The sequence below is a fragment of the Mus caroli genome, unplaced genomic scaffold (assembly GCF_978045245.1).
Source record: "Mus caroli unplaced genomic scaffold, Mus_caroli_1 scaffold_9, whole genome shotgun sequence".
Classification (NCBI taxonomy): domain Eukaryota; kingdom Metazoa; phylum Chordata; class Mammalia; order Rodentia; family Muridae; genus Mus; species Mus caroli.
Window position 1 is genome coordinate 117,389,253 of NW_028227264.1, and position 18,635 is coordinate 117,407,887.

At 48.6% G+C, this 18,635-nt stretch overlaps 1 protein-coding gene and 1 long non-coding RNA gene across 4 annotated transcripts; one reads left to right on the forward strand and one right to left on the reverse strand.

Moving 5' to 3' along the window:
• Positions 1-1,727: 1,727 nt before the first annotated feature.
• Positions 1,728-17,068, reverse strand: Slc35e3 (solute carrier family 35 member E3). Of its 2 annotated transcripts, none has more exons than XM_029482730.2 (5): positions 16,447-17,068; positions 15,529-15,639; positions 11,803-11,961; positions 11,563-11,645; positions 1,728-3,061 (listed from the first exon to the last, which is right to left on the reverse strand). In XM_029482730.2, exons 1-5 carry the CDS (start codon positions 16,846-16,848, stop codon positions 2,896-2,898), a joined length of 921 nt encoding a protein of 306 aa, XP_029338590.1. In that variant the 5' UTR covers positions 16,849-17,068; the 3' UTR covers positions 1,728-2,895. The 2 variants fall into 2 exon arrangements, with proteins under 2 accessions (XP_029338590.1, XP_021030813.1); XM_021175154.3 differs by lacking the exon at positions 1,728-3,061 and adding an exon at positions 4,947-7,467.
• LOC110303918 (uncharacterized) lies at positions 8,537-10,448 on the forward strand. 2 transcript variants are annotated; one of them, XR_015048467.1, is made up of 3 exons: positions 8,537-8,701; positions 8,773-8,864; positions 9,994-10,448. It is a non-coding gene; the product is annotated as an uncharacterized LOC110303918 (long non-coding RNA). The 2 variants fall into 2 exon arrangements; XR_002378979.3 differs by having other exon boundaries at positions 10,289-10,448.
• Positions 17,069-18,635: the final 1,567 nt, after the last annotated feature.

Consider the following 18,635-nt stretch of genomic DNA (forward strand, 5'->3'; position numbering starts at 1 on the left):
TCCAGGCCCTTTCCCACGTGACCCGGGCTCAAGGGAACGCAAAGCTTTTCCTGGATGTTTACGGCCTGAGACCGCTCACCTAGAGAGTCCCCTCTTCTTGTCCCATATGTAATAAACACGCAGGTTCTGGGTTGCACAGGTTTAGAAAGCTCCCACCTGGCTCTGGCTTTACTGTATGTGTCTGGCCTTTCTCCAGTCCCTCGCTCATTTGCAAAGCTCCAGGACCGGAGCTGCTGGGGCCACAGCATTCCAGAGCCCCATCGCACTACTGGTGATGAGTCTCAGGCTTGCCATCCCTGAGAGGAGTACTAAGTTCAAGCACTGGATGTCTGCCTCATGATGTTCCTTATGAATTCAAAGAATGGCTTTGTATGTGGCTGAAAAGTTCTCTGTTCGGTCACCCTGTGATAAAGCAGGACTACGGAAACCCCAGCCCTTAAAGTTCCTCGCCCACACCTGCAGATGTGTGGTGTGTGGATTCTCAAAGAATATGGGCCTGGTGCATGAAGACAGGTCCCAAGGCACCACGGGAGGCAAGGGGCAGATGGAGACAGGATTGCACAGATTGTACTTTGTTGCCAACAGAAGTATGGTTAGGACGTATTAGTCAGGACGAAATTGATTTTTATCAAAGCCAGAGTATACACAGCTTATCTGGAGTCAACATCAAAAAGAGGGCACGTGCATTCCTGGTGCTGACTGAACTCGGGTCTGCTCATGAAGAGCCACATTCCAGTCTGATGGCTGGCTGTGCACAGTATGCCAGAAAAACGTGCAGTGGGAGGGGCAGACCGGGATTACTGGGTGACAGTCAGAGAAGGTATGACTCAAGATGGCTTTGGTCAGGTCAGGCTGGAACCTCCAGTCTCCACATGCAGCTCTATCCCACGTTACAGGAGCCTAGAGCTCCACCACAGTAGGCTTCCCCTAACCCGGCAGTTCCCAGCCTTGCTAACGCTGTGACCCTTTAATACAGTTCCTCATGCTGTGTGACCTCCAACCATAACACTATTTTCATTGCTATTTCATAACTGTAATTTTGCAACTGTTAGGAATTGTAATGTAAATGTCTGATATGCAGGGGAGAGCTGGTGGGCTGACCAACTCAGTAACCACCCAGGTCCAGATCGTCAGGGCTTTGAGTTGACCCAACCCAACAACCACCTCATCTATGAACGTCTGGGGCTCGTGAAGTGGCCGGACCTGCAGATCCAAAGCAGTAGGATCTCCATGTCACAGGGCAACAACAGGATGTCTGGGAGAAGCCCCAGGGAGGATCCAGCATTGATAGCGAAGCAGAAGCCAGAGGTGGAGAAACAGACCAGTGACTCACTGCAATGTAAAGTTGTGTGGACAGAAGGGTATAGCATGTGACACACTGTCACACACTGCAGCTTCCACGGTGAGATCTTCTGTTTTGTTTCCTTTTGGTGGGGAGATTGCAAGGGCAGGGGTTAGATATGGAGGGATGGGGAGCTGAGTGGGATTGGGATGCATGGTGTGAAGCTCACAAAAAAGGCTGGAGAGATGGCTCAAGCAGTTAAGAGCACCGACTGCTCTTCCAAAGGTCCTAAGTTCAAGTCCCAGGAACCACATGGTGGCTCACAACCATCCTTAATGAGATCTGATGCCCTCTTCTGGTGTGCCTGAAGATAGCTACAGTGTACTTAGATATAATAATAAATCTTAAAAAAAAAAAAAAAAGAAATCCACAATCAAATGTTTTAAAATGTTTATGTAAAAAATTTAAAAATTACTAAAAACAAAACAAAGAAAACCGAACATGACACCCAGTTGCTCAGGGATGCGCCCAAAGCTGCAAGTGACAGCTACAGACACCCTTACCCAATGGGGCTCTCCTTCCCAACCCGGAACAGGCAGCCTGCAGCCTGGTAGCTGCTTCAGCAGCCACAGGTCTGCCCAGGCTCTTCTCGCAGCTCCGGTGATTCTGAACATCCACAGCCAGCTTGGGATGTTTAAGAGTTGAATGAGCCGGGTGGTGGTGGCACACCCTTTAATCCCAGCACTTGAGAGACAGAGACAGGTGGATTTCTGAGTTCCAGGCCAGCCTGGTCTATAGAGTGAGTTCCAGGACAGCCAAGGGTACACAAAGAAACCCTGTCTTGAAAACCAAACAAACAAACAAAAGAGTTGGAATGAGGCACAACCAGCCACCTCACCATCTCTGTCCCTTGGATCAAATGATATAAGAGTCTTCAACTTTGATCAAGTTCCACAGATGAGATGGCACAGGATCTGCCCTGACTACAAGGTAATAAAGAGAAACTGGCTCACTTAAACCTTTAGAGTAGATGCGAGCAAATATGAATGTTTCAAACAAAATCCAGTCTTTTTTCTTTTTCCCCTTCCCACATTTTTGTTGTATATTCTGAGGGCTGGAGACGGCTCAGCAGTTAAGAGTCCTTGCTGCTCTTGAAGAGGGCTTGGTTCTTTCCCCAGGATCCCCATGGTGGCTCCCAAGCCCTCTGTAACTCTAGTTCCAGGGTGTGGAATGCCCTCTTCTGGCCTCTGCGAGAACCAGCCGTGCTTGTGGTACAGACGTAGGTGCAAGCGAAACACTATCTGCGTGAACGTTTATTTTTTGACTCTTACAGTTGTGGTCAACGAGTCTCTCCATAATTCTCTAAGATGTACAGGCTGTGGGGGTTGGCTTGGCTCTTCAGCTCCAGCCAGAGACAGATCAGGAGGCCCGCCATTGCCACAGGGAGTCCTAGAAGATCTCAGACTGATTCTGTGTCTCCCAGGGTGACTGGTAAGACCCACCCACTCCTGTCCCGCAATGAATGTAGACTTGATTTCTAACTGAAGAAACAGGAAACGGAGAGTGCACGCTAGGTACAGAATATTAGGTTGGAAAAGGGAAACCTTAAAAGTTCAACAGTTAGCTGGGTGTTGTGCCTCACAGCTGTAAGCCAGGTGCTCTGGAGGTAAAGGCAGGAAGACTATATCAATCTCGGTTACATATCCAGGCCAGCCTTGGCTGCGGGAGGCCCATCTCAAAACAAGTGAATTTACTGTGCTTTCAGCAACTAAGGTTGTTCTGAAATAAATGTTAAGGTATTAGTGATTTTTTTTTTGTTTTTTTTTTTTGTTGTTGTTGTTTTTTTCGAGACAGGGTTTCTCTGTGTAGCCCTGGCTGTCCTGGAACTCACTTTGTAGACCAGGCTGGCCTCGAACTCAGAAATCCGCCTGCCTCTGCCTCCCAAGTGCTGGGATTAAAGGCGTGCGCCACCACGCCCAGCAACACAGCAAGTCTTAAGAGGTATTTTAAAGACTGAAGCACAGGAAAGGCCGCATTCAGAGAATGGTTTCTTTATACTGTCATTACTACTGAGATAGCACAGAACACACACACACCATCCAGATGCACATAGGCATGTCCAAGGCTGCAGATAACTCACCTGACCCTCAACAAATAGGCTTCTTCTCTTTCCAACCCAGACCAGGCGGCCTGCAAGCAAGCAAGCATCAGGTAGCAGCAGTCTCACTAGGCAACTCCGAGTAGGTCTAGAATTCTGTATATCGATTAGGAGGGCTTCGAATTCAAAGACCCACATTCCTCGGCCTCTGAGGGAGGCAATTAAAGGCGAGTACAGCCACACCTGACTCCTTCCCATTATCTTAATGCTGTCTGTTTTATTTGGAAGTATATATACACTGCATGCAGAATTAGAGGAAGCCAGTAGGTGTCCTCTGTCGTGCAGCCTTGTTCCAGAGAGACCTCTCACAGAAACTGGGCTGGACCCATCAAGCCCCGGGGAATCCTCCTGCCTCTCCATCCCCCACAGTACTGGGTTTAAAGGTTTCCATATAGTTGCACTTAGCTTCTATTTTTAAAACTTTATGTGTAGGGCCAGGCTGGATGGCCCAAGCCTTTAAGGAGGCAGAGATCCCTGAGTTCAAGGCCAGCCTGGTCTGCATGGCTGTTGTGCCTGCATGTCTGTCTATGTACCACTTGCATAACGGGTACCCGTGGAGCCTGGAAAGGCCATCCAGCTCCTGGAATTGGAGTTATAGATGCTTGTGGGCTGTCATGTGGGCGCTGGGAAAAGAGCCATCTCTCTAGTCCCCTGTTGGGAGCCGACTCTGAGCAGAAAGCCGCTATCAGCTCTGCAGCCATCTCGGGCTAGTTACTTGCAGGTGGTCCTTTTCCACCCTGATGAGAGACTTGTTTTCCTAGCATCATGTTTCTGCAAGAAGCCCACCACGGCTGAACACTCTGATAACAACTTGTTTTTCTCCTATACATCCTGGGCTTGTGGTTAAGTGTCTCCAGCTGCCCTCCCCAGTGAGTGCATATATACCCATAGCTGACTTCCAATAAACGAGACTTGACTTGATCAGACAGCCTGTTTTGTCTCCATTCTTCAAGTCTCTTGCCACTCAGTCCCCACTCTCTCTCTTGCAGACCCCCTTGACTGTCCCACGGCGCCTGAACAGTCCCCCATGCCTGTTTTTTTTCCCCCTTTTAATGTAGGTGCCAGGAACTCAAACTCAAGTTCTCACGCTTGGGCAGCAAGTATTTTAACCCACTGAACCATCTTCCAATGACCCTCCCCACTGACCCCCTCCATTAGTCGACAAGGGACTTGGAATTTTGCTGCATTGGAGCTGTGGGTTTGCAAGCAGAACAGACTAGCACTTCCACATATGCAGAGGCCCACTTTCTTCACGGGCTCTAGTACGCAAGACATAAGTGAGAACAGAGGGTCCTTATCGTTTTTTAGCAGAGTTTAAGTTTAGCCATTTGACTAGTACTAGTAGGATTAAAAACTACATTCAGTTCCATTGGCAACAAAAAGACAGTGCTACCTAGTGTCTGCCATTGTGGTCATTCTGCTTGCTCCAGGGCATCAGTGCGTTTTCCTTGGGAATTTTCAACTAGATGAAAGTCTTCAGGGTGTAAAACACTGCTTATCAGCCTGTATGGTTCTAATAGTAGAGAGTTTATTCACGTATGTAAACACGCCTTGACTCACCATACTACCACTCTGTCCCTCACTGCTACTGACACCAGCCACTTATTATACCCCACACACCTACCTATTCAAACCGCCCTGTCCCCAGGGCTTACCTACAGCTAAGATTTGTACGCAGTACAAATCAGCTCCGTTGTTCCTAATGCACAGAAACCTGAGGCTCTCTGTGCTGGAAGGCTTTCCCTTAGCTTCTGGGAAACTGTTAAACATTGATTTAAACATACACAGAAAATGTTTCTTGAGCATGATTCCAAAGGTCCATGATGGCAAAGACGGCATGTTCTGCAGTTCTTGGCATAATAACACAAGTCTGTAAACTGAGGACAACATTTAAAACAAAGACTTAAAACCCACGGAAGCACATGGACTGATACACAGCAGACAACGCCATTCTCCAAAATACACATTTAGTGAGGCCAGGAAAAAAAAAAAAAAAGTCCTAGACCAGGCACACCTCCTTTGCCCTTAACAGAACTCACTATGTGATTCGGGCTGCCCTGGAAGTCTGTGCGGTCTACACAGCCAAGGAACGTGTAGCCCTGACTCACTGTCCAACCTTGAGATCTAGGAGTGTGTCTTGTCCACTCCTGTTGCCTGATTACTTGAAAAGGCTTTGTTTTGGCAGTGCTGGGGATACAACCCAGGCTTTTTTATTTGGTTAAAAAAAAAAAAACCCTAAAAACTACCACTACCAACAAAAAATCTAATATATTAAAAGTTACCTCTCTCTGTGAAAAAGAAGAAAATTCAAGATAAAATGTATTATCACAAGACACGTCTCTTTGTCTTAAGCTGCTTTCTCACAGAAAGTGTATGCTGAGAAAAAGTTATTATTCCAAGAGATCTGACTCTTCTGAGGTCATCAACGGCTGCTGTGAATGGCAAAATGACAAGATACCTGGAGGCAGACACACACTTTTGCAGTTAGATAACCAGGGCTCTATTTGCTGGAGCCCCATGTATTCTGTCTGCATCTCAATTAAAAACATTTCTCAATTCCTCTGGAACCTCACACAAGTAGCTAAATATTAGCTAGTTTTCTACCTCTCTTTCATATCTTTCCTGTTTTTCACCAAGTTTCTGCCTAGAACTTGGGCAGCCTTTGCTCTGATTTGACACATAAACTGCAAGGCCTGGTCCAGTCCAGTTTCCAATACATACAAGGCTCCTTATCTACTGCTCAGGATGTGGAAGGCAGGGAGTACAGGAGGGAGGCCACATCAGAAATCACTGGGATGAAAGGATTAAGCAAGCTGGGAAGCAGTTACCAGGACGACGGCGAACCCACCTATGAGTGCTGGGCAGGGACTCGGTTACTGGCTCTACCTGCTGGCCCTTTACAGCTTTGCTTTGAGCCGTTTAAAGATGGGTTTTCCCGTGACTCCATATATAGTATCTAGAACTCACTCAAAGCCCAAAGCCGCGAGAAGCCCAATGAGACTGTCAGTCTCACCGACACTGTTACAACTGCAGACGCCCTCTCTAGCACAGGAAGAGCTGTGCTGTTGTTGAGCGGGCTTTGGGCTCAAGCACTCCTGCCCTGTCTAACAGGGAAGAACATCTTAGATTAATTTTCTACTGAAAAAGTGATACTTTCAGAGATGTAATTGGTTTCATGAGCATGTCGATGACAGCTTTCTATAAATGTTTCAGTTCTGCAGCGAAATTAGAAAGCTAAAGGCTACATGGAGTGGTAGAGTCCGAAGCCAGTTTGGGCTATGTAGAGAATTCCAGACCGCTCAGGGCGACACGGTGAGACCCAGTCTCAAAACCACTCTGACCACCACTGTGTCTGAACGACAAAGAACTTCAACTTCCCGACAGGAAGGCTTGGCTGAGCCAGCAGGCTGGTGTGCCCTTCCCTGGGAGAACAGGGACATTGGACACCGACAGCCATGGCACAGCTGCAGCGCCGGAGCACTCTGTCATTCCTATGGAGCCGAACTCTCCCGTGCTTCAGCTGGCAGGGTGAAGCCATCTTCTAGGCAGTTGCTAGCATTTCTTTGATGGTGCTGGAGTTGGAGGCCAGGGTCTCACGCGTGTGAGGCAAACACTCTACTACCGAGTGCCAGCTCCAGGTCCATTAAGTCTTTGAGAAGCCTGAACCATTTTGGCTTTTAAAAATTAAATCGATAAAAGGTACTAAAAATTGTCATTATCCGCGAAGAAAATACTTCTTGTACGGCACTGACTGAGTTCCACAGGGAGCTTTTCCATAGACGACGCGCACGTTTGTCACTTCTCGTCCTCATGATCCGCCTTTCTCTTCTCTGCCAAAGCTCAGGGCCGTTGGACCAGCTTACTCTTACTGCCTTCCTGCTCGCTGAGTTTAAAGTGGGTGTAGGTGAGGATGCCGAAGAGGGTGCATAGGATGCCGAGTCCCTGGTTTACCGACAGGGGATCCTTAAATAGAATGTATCCTCCGCAGAGAGTGATGCAGAACTTGAAGTGTCCGAACATGTTGTAGCTGAGGTGTTCAGGTAAGGAGACAAAGGGGCAGCGAGCAGATGTCAGGGTCACACGGGCCCACAGGACAGTACCAACACAGCAGCAGCTACCTGTGGCTGGAAAGAATCTCATACAACACAGACGCAGCGGCTGACACGCACTTAAAGAACACACACACACTTGGAGCATGCTGGGCAGGCAGCTCATACTCTCTTCAGCCATGGTCTTAGCAATTGACTGGTGTGAAAATGGTGACACGGCATGAAAACTGTGTGTGTACCTGTGAGTGTGACGCCACGGAGGCCAGAAGAGGGTGTTGAATTCCCTGGGGTTGGAATTACAGGAGGTTGTGGCCATTCCAAGTGGGTGTTTGGAACCAAACGCAGGTCCCCTGTAAGAGCAGGGTGCGCTCTTGACTGCTGATCCCAACCCATACTTATTCTTTCCTGTTGGACCTGCTACACATACACACTCCAAAGTGACAGGAGACTGCCTCCTCAAGCGTTCCTGGTGACCTCTCCAAAGGGGACAGCACGGGGGGTGGGGGTGGGGGTGAGAAAGGCATGCACAGCAAGGTACAGAGGAGACACTTTGCATAGGACTTTATGGTTATGCTACGGCATGGCATTCCTAATCACCTGTCACTGGCAATGAGCTGAGAGGTGCCAGGTGCCAGGGAGCTGATGTGATGAGAACTTCCAGTATGCCTAAGATTAGGTGGGCAAGGCCGAGAGGAGCCAGAGGGAGCACCATCAGCACCTGCCACTGCTCTGTTAGGTACTCTTCCATGAGCACCCCCCTCCCTCCACTGCTTCCCAGTCTCCCCACTTCTCAACTGTGGAAGCTCAGATCCTTTAATAAGTTTAAAAAAACACTGATTTTATGTGGTCGTGTGTGTGTGTGTGTGTGTGTGTGTGCATTGTATATGTGAACATGCGCATGTACACACAAAGGCACAAGTATGGAGGTCAGAGGTCAGTTTATGGCCACACCTTGTGGGCCCCAGGGACTGAACTCAGGTCAGGCTTGGTGGAAGGGACACCTGCTGAGTCATCTCACCAGAGCAACTGCAACAGGCAAATGACGGAGTTCAAGTGCTGGGAGTCCAAACAAAGGTGGACTTACTGAGCTCCAAAGTTCAGGCTGTGATCTAACGTACTGCATTATGGGGCTAAAATGTTTTCCTGAGTCATTGCTCATATCAAAAAATAAAAAAATCAAACCGCACACAGAAACCTGAGCAAGGTTCAGAGGTACAATGATTCTCTTGCCATGTTATAGACAATCATTCTTCATATCTAAACAATGCTGTTTTATTTTTCAGATGTATACTACAAACCTGCACGTTCTCCCCAGCAACAACTTAGAAGCAGCCACCACTCTATACCTCAGATTCTCTGCCTCTGCCTATTGAAGGTAAGATGATCTTGTGTCTACCTTGTTCAGTTGATGTGGATCAAGAAGGAATACCTGCAAGTTTCAGAATACAGCAAGCAGCCGGGTGTGGTGGCACACGCTTTTAATCCCAGCACCTGTAGCTATCTTCTGGTGTGTCTGAAGATAGCTACAGGGTACTCATTCATATACATAAAATAAATCTTTAAAAAAAAAGGGGGGGTACTGGAGAGATGGCTCATCAGTTAAGAGCACTGACTGTTCTTCTGAAGGTCCTGAGTTCTAGACTTACAGCAAGCCCCATCATGCTAACTGTAAGCTACAGTTACTGGTGCTATAAGCACCGGTGCATGGCAGGACCGCCCAGCACTGTACACGTTACCGTCCCTAACTTCTTAGCCACTTCCCTGTCACTCTCTTTGCAGTGATGGTGTCAGTGAGCGGACTGAGCCCAACCTTAGGTCCCTGGGTTTATAAGCGACCTCAGTGGATCCACAAGAGCTCCCACAACATAGTCAGGTTCACAGGAATGGAAGGACACAGGGCAGGGACATGGCTGTGTATGACCTCTGTGCACAGGCTCAGTTCCTGGGCACAGCACTGCAGGCTTGTGGTCCCAGCTCTTCGGAGGCTGAAGTGGGAAGATTGGAGGTCAACGTCATTCTCAGCCACACAGTAAATGAGACCAGCCTGGGCCACAGGGGCTTTCCAGGAGACAAAAAAGCACCAAAGAGACCCACTCACCAGCAGCCCTCTAGACAGCGCCCAGGGCACCTGCTGGCTGGCTTTTTCCCTTCAATGGTTTGACACAGTGGAGCTGATATCTGTGATCTAGAGTTTACACCCAGGGATGGTTATCACAATGCCACAGTGAGATACTCCTTATCTCAATTAGCTGCTCAGAAATGAAAGGCAGGCTGCAGTGGGGAAGGTCGCTTAGCCCCAAAGAGAGCTGGTTGAGTAAGGGCTTAGCCCCAAAGAGAGCTGGTTGAGTAAGGAGCGTGGCTTTTTGCATAATAAAAGGCTGGTGGCTTGGAGCTGGGGCAGAAAGACCTGCAGTGCCCAGGCAGGCAGACACTGAAGGAGGACAGAAAGCAGACAGGACAGAGCTGAGAAGCAGGCAGGGACACTCTTCAGTGGCTCTTCTTAGGAACTGAATCGGCAAAGGCTCCAGTTCGCCCTGCTCCAGTCAGGCCCTGCCACACCCGGAAGTGCTCTGGTCAACACCGGCAGTGGCCTTGCCTCACTAGGTCTTGTCAGAGCTAACTGCCAAGCTTCCAGAAACCTGACTATCCGGCAGCACTCAACACTGCGGTTCCCAGCCCTCCTCACGCGGACTTCTCACCGCTCTCCTCCTCTCTATGAACTCTGGAGGTGCAGTGCCCTAGGAATCGGTCTTTCCCCTGACTTGTTTGTGGTAACCTCACTCACCCCTCACATCACAGTGCTACAGTGACTCGGGACCACCTGCAGCTGAGGACTAGCTGTACCCGGACCGTGCAACCACAACTCTACCTGCATGCCAGGCCGCCTCAAAACTGCCCTATCTCCCCGGACAGCCTCTGAATCACATATGGGGCCTGAGCTTACTGCTTCACATTCATTGTTCAGTAAACCTCTTGGTGCTATTTGGAAATGTGTCTCGATTCCCTCTGGGTAATAAGCTGGCACTTAAAGATACGCATTTTTACCCCCAACACCCCTCCCTCTGTGTGTGTGTGTAGGCCAGAGAAAGCCTTCACATCCCTAGAGCTGGACTTACAATAACTGTGAACAGCCTATCGTGGGCGCTGAGAACCAAACTCAGGTCCTCTGGATGAACAGCAAGCTCCTCACTGCTGGGCCACTGTGTAACCCCACAAACTAGCATCATTATAAATTAGAAGTGGCAGTGCCTGTCTGATGGCTTCCCTTCTTTCCACCTCTTCTAGTCCAGTTTCTCACGTGAGCAAAGTCTGCAGACATTTTGAACAGTATCCAGCACAAGATACATTTTGAGTCCTGGGTTTCTGAAAGAAATGATGATCATTGCTACTTATTGATATTTGGAAAATAGGGTATTTGTACTTTTGACTCTCAGCATTTACTCAGTTATATAAATCAGCATGGGTTCTCTCCTCCAGTTTTTATAAATGAGATCTCAGTCTATAGCCCAGGCCTCAAATACATGGAGGATGTGAAATTATCGTCCATTACATAAGCTGACTACACTGAAAAGTGGCTCAAACCTAAGCTTCCACTCCTCTATGCATTCAGTAAATATCCCTTGGACCCACTATCAGGAAGTCTAGGTGCTGAGTCAGTTTGTGTAAGAGAAAAGGTCACTACTACCTAAGAAAGTATTCCTTTACAGAAAGCAAAGTCAGTTTCTCAGTTAATAGACTCTGTAGACACTGGAAAGACATTCTTAAAAATTCAGAACAGTTCTGGAGTGATCAGTGTCTCTCTGAGCAGTTGAGACCACCAGCTGCTCTTCCAAAGGACCAGGGTTAGATTCCCAGCACCCACACGGTAGCTCACAGTCCTCTGTAACCTCAGTTCCAGGGAATCTGATGGCTTCTCTGGCCTCCAAAGGCATCAGGCATGCTCGTGTGCACAGACACGCATGCAGAAATACTCCTGTTCTAATGAAATATAACAGCCATCCAGCCTATGTAACCAAGGCCATGTGACAGTGTCCCAGATGAGAAAGGAAGACTATACACATCAGAAAGGATACGTGACTGGTGACGTGTTCCCAATGATCCAGTAAATCGATAAGTTCACCATGAAAGCGATTACTCCAGACAGCAGTACCATAAGCTACAAATAAACCAAGAGAATCGTTGTAATGAACAAATAAGTCTCATGGGGATCACATGTGAGAATAAACTTGAGGTTGTGCTCCCACATCCACAAACTACATTAGGAAAGGGGTGATCGGTGCACCCTCTCAGGCCCCGGGACCATTAGAACTTACCAAAGCAGAAACTGACCAGGGACCAAATATTCCTCCCTCTGCAAACACTGGCTCGAAGAAGGGCACAGCCACCAGTAGCATGGCAGAAGACATGGGGGCCTGGTAGTAAAGTAGCTGCATGGAGTTCACCTGCAGTTCGTGCTGCTTGGCTCCGACCCACTGGCAACCGGGAGAAAAACACATCAGGCACACAGAGAAGCAGCCTTTGTCAAAGCAACACGGCGGATGGGGTCAGGCTAGGGGACGAGGACAAACCTCACGATTCTACAAACTCTAAAGGGAGACATGAGGGACTCGGAACGTGGTACGTGCTCATCTAGTGACGACGTTTCAATGCCTCGGAGAGGGGAGCGGTAGGCACCCCTCTATTCTCCCGAGTACTAAATAGCAGGAAGTAAACGCAACAGGAACCCCATGCGCCAGGGACACCAGGGGAACAGGGAGGGGATGGAAATTTCCGTGAGAGGTGGACCCCAGTGTGTGGCTTGAAAGGTATGTGGACTTCGGAGCCACTTCAGTGGCAGAAGACAGTTTTCTCTCCAGAGAACTTGGATTTCTCACAAATACACCTGGGCACAGTGGAGTAACTGAAATCCCTAAAATACTGTCTCATTCAGTAAAAACCTCAAAACTCCATAGCCCACGTCCTTAAAAATACTTCACAAATATGACTGACGAGAGGCTCTGCAGAGCATTCAGCCAACAGCTTGAATCAGGTCTGGCAGGAACAGCCTGGCTTTGGAGCAACCTCTATAGATCCGCTTCCTAAACCTAGGTATTCTGAAACATACGCAAGGCAAGTCTATAGGAATTCACCAAGACCAGAATGTAAAACCAGGAAATGTGAGCCACACTCCTGCCGCCTTTCACTAGGCCTCTTCGGAGGCTCTGAAGGACAAAGCGCTGATTCTTCCCCGGCCTGCTTAGAGGAGAGGCTGTGAGCAAGAACAGGAAAGTTGCAGACAGTGCCGGCTCACCTTCCTGTCTGTGCTAGCCTCCCTGACTGCTAGGGTCGGCTGTCTCAGCCTAGCTTCTGGCCACCATTTCTCCCACACCCTATGTGAGCACACCCACCCCCTCCCAAGCCAGACGCACAGTACCACCTGACCCACAGCTTCTCCTATCTGCAGCCACAGACAGCTCTGACATTGCTCCTTGAGCGCCTTTTACAAATATTTCTGTCCTAGGGGTAGAACTTGGGGCCTCCTGCATGCTGGGCAAGCACCCTAGCACTGGCCTCCATGCCCGGTCTCACAGCCCGAGTATCTGGAACTTCTCAGCCGACCCAGCTTCCTGCTTAGTCTGCAGGGCCAGGCTTCAGACCAAGCTCCTTCTGTCTAGAAATGAGCTTCCCTTGTGCTGCCTCCGTCCGTACTGCCGCCCTCTCTCCTTAACTCTGCCGGCTCCCAGTCACTCGGGTCCTAATTCCTCCTCACGGTCCTGGGCTCACACCCCTGCCTGGTTCTTCACCCTTCTTCTCTTTTGTACCCTCCACCACCACTAGATTTTCCTTAAATACAGATTACGATAAAGCCTCTTCCCAGTCTAAATATTCTCCTTTGCTGGTGTCTGCAGAATAAAGACATCTCCTCCGAGCAACAGTAAGACTTTGCTGTCTGGCTTAGCTACCTGGCATTCGCCTTCTCGAAACACATCTATAGTCTAGCTTCACCAAATACATCAAGTGCTCCCCAAGTGCTCCACGGTTTCAAACATGTGAAAGGACAGGCCTTAAGACTTCACTGCTGAGCAAACTTCTGTGCCTCCGAGTTAAATTAACTTACTCCCCTCTAGTCTAGCCTTGTCACTCTGAGTGCAGAACTGCCATTTCTTCCTCCGTGCTCCTCAGGACTCTCCTCAGCTTGGAGGGATACTCCCCAGGCTAGCTACAGACATGGGGCGGCACATGTGTCTTAAAGGGTAGGGTTACTGCTGCCTCTCCTCACTGTGTCTTCACAGGTGAGCATACAGGAAGTCTTGTCAAACAAACCATCCCGCCATCTTTTTCTAGCCAAGAGCTAAAGAGTCCTCTTCCACCTTGTCTTATTGTTCCCAGCAGCAGAAAACAAAACAAAACCAACCAACCAAAAAAAACAAAACAACCGTAGAAACCCAGTTTGGCTACGAGAGGCAGATATAATTTTGTTTAAAAGTTGAGTTCCAGGCCAGTCAGAACAACATAGTCTTGTCTCAAGAAAAACAAAAACAAAACAAAACCATCAACAAAACAAATCCACAGCCGGGCGTGGTGGCGCTCGCCTTTAATCCCAGCACTCGGGAGGCAGAGGCAGGCGGATTTCTGAGTTCGAGGCCAGCATGGTCTACAAAGTGAGTTCCAGGACAGCCAGGGCTATACAGAGAAACCCTGTTTCGAAAAACCAAAAAAAAAAAAAACCCCCCCAAAAAAAAACCCCAAAAAAAAAAACAAAACAAATCCACAAAATCAAAACAACTACAACAACAAGAACAGCGGGTAAAGGTCTCTGCAGCCAAACCTCACCACCAAAGGTGGGGCACCGAGACCCAGGTGTTAGAAGAAGAGAACAGACTCTGTCCCTGAAAGTTGCCCTCTGACCTCTATGTGCACATAGTGACCCGCATGTGCATGCACACACATGTACACGTGCATACAAACAAAATAAGAAAGGTGTGAAACATAAATGGTAGAGAGAGCTGGGGCTGTAGCTGAGTGCTGGCTACTCGGCTAGTGTGTGCGAGGTCATGAATTCAACATCAGGACGACAACAGCCATAGGAGAAGGCTCAGAAGCCGCGGGTGTTGTTGAAGTTGTTAGCTGGCTGGGCGAATTTTAGCTCAGTATACAGTGCTTGTTTAGAAGGCTAACAGGCTGTAGGCCCAATCCTCAGCCCTTTACTCCCCTACCCCATCCAAAATACAGTAACAGTGTTTCTGGGACAACCCCAGCAGGAAACAGTAAAGTGTTAGGGCACAGCTCTGAGCTAACATTCCTAGCTAGAATGTCTTCCTTTACCACCAGCCGATGTTTGTGTGGCAGAGGTAACACTGGTTATAGGTTGGCTCTGATTTCCCTGTAGGCACACCCAGCATTTCCAGACCAAGGTTTCCAGCATAGAGAGAAGACTGTTTCACTGCCCCATACCCTGCTAGACCTCTCCCCACTACACAGGACACAAAAGCCAGCTTGTTGGCAATTTACAGCAGTGAAATGACTCCATGGAAAAAAAATTAACTGAATATTGGCTACAGGCAAGGCCTCGTGCTTGCACAGGAAGCTAAAAGCCTAGAAAACACTCTACGGACACAGACAAGTTATCAGAGGCCCACGAGCAAGTTGTAACACCAGCACTTCTTCTGAGTTTAAAATATGCACATCTGAATGTTTTTCATGTTCAAAGGTTTGGAAGTGTGTGCGTTTCACCCGAGTGACTTTATAATCAAAGGGTAAATGACACATGTGACAGATGAACTTAGGAAGCAAAACTTTACTGCTCATTTTGTGAAGACTTCCAAGAAGTTTGTCCCCAGCTGCGCTTAAGCAGGGGTACCGTGCACTTACAAATGGGCACTTGGTGGGCATCGCACACCTGAGCTGCTGTCTCCTCTGCTCTCATCACCTCCTCAGTTACGCTTTCTTCCCATGTCTATTGTCTCTATACTGTATTCTCTAAACCTTGGGTTACAGCTTCAAAATTTACGAAATCTGTTAAAAAGGCACAGAAAGAAAAAAAAAAAAAAGTTACCAACCACTTGATAAAGGGACGTGACTACCACACCAAGGGCGGCAAACACCATTCCAAGGGAATGAAACTTCACATCGTAATAAGAATTTAGGATTACACCTACAGTAATAGGAATCTGCAAAGACAAAGAGACAAATGCTGTGAGATTAAATTCAAGAATGATGTCTTACAACACTAAGGAAACATACCAGTGGGGGTGGGGTGGGGGAGCACTGAATTATATGTTTTTTTTGTTTGGGGAAAACTGCCAATCCTTCTCTACAGAGATTCACATCCAACTCCACATCTGGAAGAAAATATGAATCCGTGCGTTGTGCTTTTTAAGGAAACACGACACACATTTACAGGGAGTAAAATAATTCCCCAAGCCAGTACTTAACACATAAGCATAAACAAGGAAGGAGGAAAGCATTAAGACTGGAAAAAACGAAAAACCACTAAGTGCTAATGTTATTTTAACGAATCTCCTTTTATGTAAACACAAGGCCCCCCCAGCAGTGTGCTACTGAAGGCGTATTCCGAGATATTTTATGCTAAACCATTTCATGTTTATCACTTATGGTTCGAATTCCTGGGGGTAGGAGGACTTTCTTTTCTTTCCAAGTTGAGCTTTTGCAGATATCCTGACACACTGAACTGTTCCATTAAGGCAGCTCTCTCCCTCATCAATCCCAGCAGTTAAAGATTTCCATCAGGAACACACCCTTTTACTAAGAAGCAGCAGTGTGTCGAGATGGCCTTTTCCACTCCTCCCCAAATAAGCTTCTTATAAGGGCCTGGCTCGTGTGTGGAGTAAACATTATGGGAATGGGCTTCCGTCGTGCCAGGCTATAAGCAAGGTGTATTCAATTTTCCCGGGGAGAAAGGCAGCCAGGTAGCTGGGCAGGGCCAGGCTCGCGCAGCGGCAGCGGCAGCTACTCACCAGCGTGAGCTGTATTCTGACGGAGAATCTCTTCTGGTACCAGAAGGTTTGGATGGCTATGATCACCGGCGTGGTCATGGCCTTGGCCAGCTGATAGGTGCCTATGGTGTTGTTCTGCAGAGAAAGGTTGGTGAAGACCACAAAGCCACAGAAGCTGAGGGCCAGGAGGAGGAGCTTGGAGAGCGGCAGACTTTTGGGGGCAAAGATGTCCAGTTTCTGGCAGATGTACAAGCCCAGCCAGGTGACCACGAAGTGCACCAGGGTCAGGCTCATGTTGGGGAAGCCGTGGTGTACATAGATCCATTTGTTGAGGAACACGATGCAGATGGACACCAGCAGGTTGAACAGGAGCCCGGCGGCGATGCGCCCGTTGCCCCGGACCCGGTCCGCCAGCGATGCCATGATGCCCGCCGGCTGCGGAGCAGCGTCCTCGGCCGAGCCCGGGCTGTCCAGCCTCCCCGCGGGGCGCTCGGATGCTCTCCCGCTGCCCCGGCTCTCCGCCGCCGCGCGCCCGCAGCCGTCCGCTCCACGGTCCGGCCCGAGACAGGCATGCGCCAGCCGGGTCCCGGTCGCTGCGCTGCGAGGTAATAGGCCGCCACCCTCCGAGCGGGTCCGCCGCGGCTCCTCCCAGCCCCGCCCCCGCGCAGCCACGTGATCCCGCCGCGCAGGCGCGCTGGGCGCCCCGCTGGGTTGCTTAACAAGGCTGGAGGGGAGCCCTTGGCTCCCAGGGAAGATGAGTTTCTGTGGTCGATTCCCGACTTACTGGGCGGCGCAGATTCCCCGCCAGTTTTACACCCCACGGTGCTGAGCTGTTTTAATCCTCTGCAGGGGGCAACGCATTACTTACTGAAAGCATATTTTAAAATATCTTTAAAAGTCTAAACAGGCCGGGCGGTGGTGGTGCACTCCTTTAATCCCAGCACTCAGGAGGCAGAGGCAGGCGGATTTCTGAGTTCGAGGCCAGCCTGGTCTACAGTGAGTTCCAGAACAACCAGGGCTATACAGAGAAACCCTGTCTCGTAAAACAAAAAAAAAAAAAAAAACAAAACAAAAAACAAAACAAAACAAAAAACCAAAAAACGTCTAAACAGGTAAGAGTGGATGGACAACTAACTGTCGTCTACTGTAGATTTAAACATATTTTGGCGTATTTGCCTCGAAAAAGTTTAAACCACAGAATTTTTTACCCACGAATTTTTTTTTTTTAGTAAAACCTACGAAGCAAGTACATTTACCTGTATGCCCAAGATATTAATTGCACTCCTAAGAGGCATATTATAGTAGCAAGCATGCAGTCCAGTTTCAAAGTTACAGAGCTGGAGAGGAAGTGAAAAATTATATATTTTTGGTTTTGTTTTTTGAGGCTGAGAACTCATTCAGGCTAGACTCGATCTCAATATTCACTTTTATTCACACTGTTACAATATGAGTGGCTTTTCTCATCTGCAAACATCAAATACCAACTCAAAGTCCATCCACGCTGATTGAAAACGTGGAGCCCCACTTTTACAATGTTACAGGGATTAAATAGAGCAGACTCGGAAGTCTCTACAGAGCTAAGGATGACACAGAATGGATCCCCCTGCTTCCACCCATTGAAGTGTCAAATGCCTTGCAACTAATGTGTAGTTTTAAGTTTTGGACATTTCGTAGTTTTTTATGACCTGTTTGCTTATGTCTCTGCCCGTTTTCTCCAGGATACCGGTTTTTTCTAATTGGCACTGAAAAGAAGGTCTTTGCTTCAGAGGCACAGGAGACTCTTTGATGAATTTTCCACAGTTAGTTATCACGTGTGTGTGTATGGGTGCCTGTGTGACGGTCAGAGGATAACTCGGGAGTCAATTCTCTCCGTCCACCAGATGGACTGAATTCATTCTGTAGGGCTTGGGAGCAAGCACCTTTACCAAAGGCCGTCATATCAGCTACGTTCCTCTTTCGAATCGTAATTTTTTAGAGAATTGCCCGTTTACTTAGATGTCTTGTCTTAGTTGGGGAGGAAAGGGTTTGTTTGGCTTACACGTTGCTGTTTATCACCAAACGGAGTTAGGACTGGAACTCATTCATACAGGGCAGAAACCTGGAGGCAGGAGCTGATGGAGGCCAGGGAGGGGTGCTGCTTGGGGCTTGCTCCACCTGGACACTCCCCCCTACCCCCCATCTCAGGGATGGCCCCACCCACAATGGGCTGG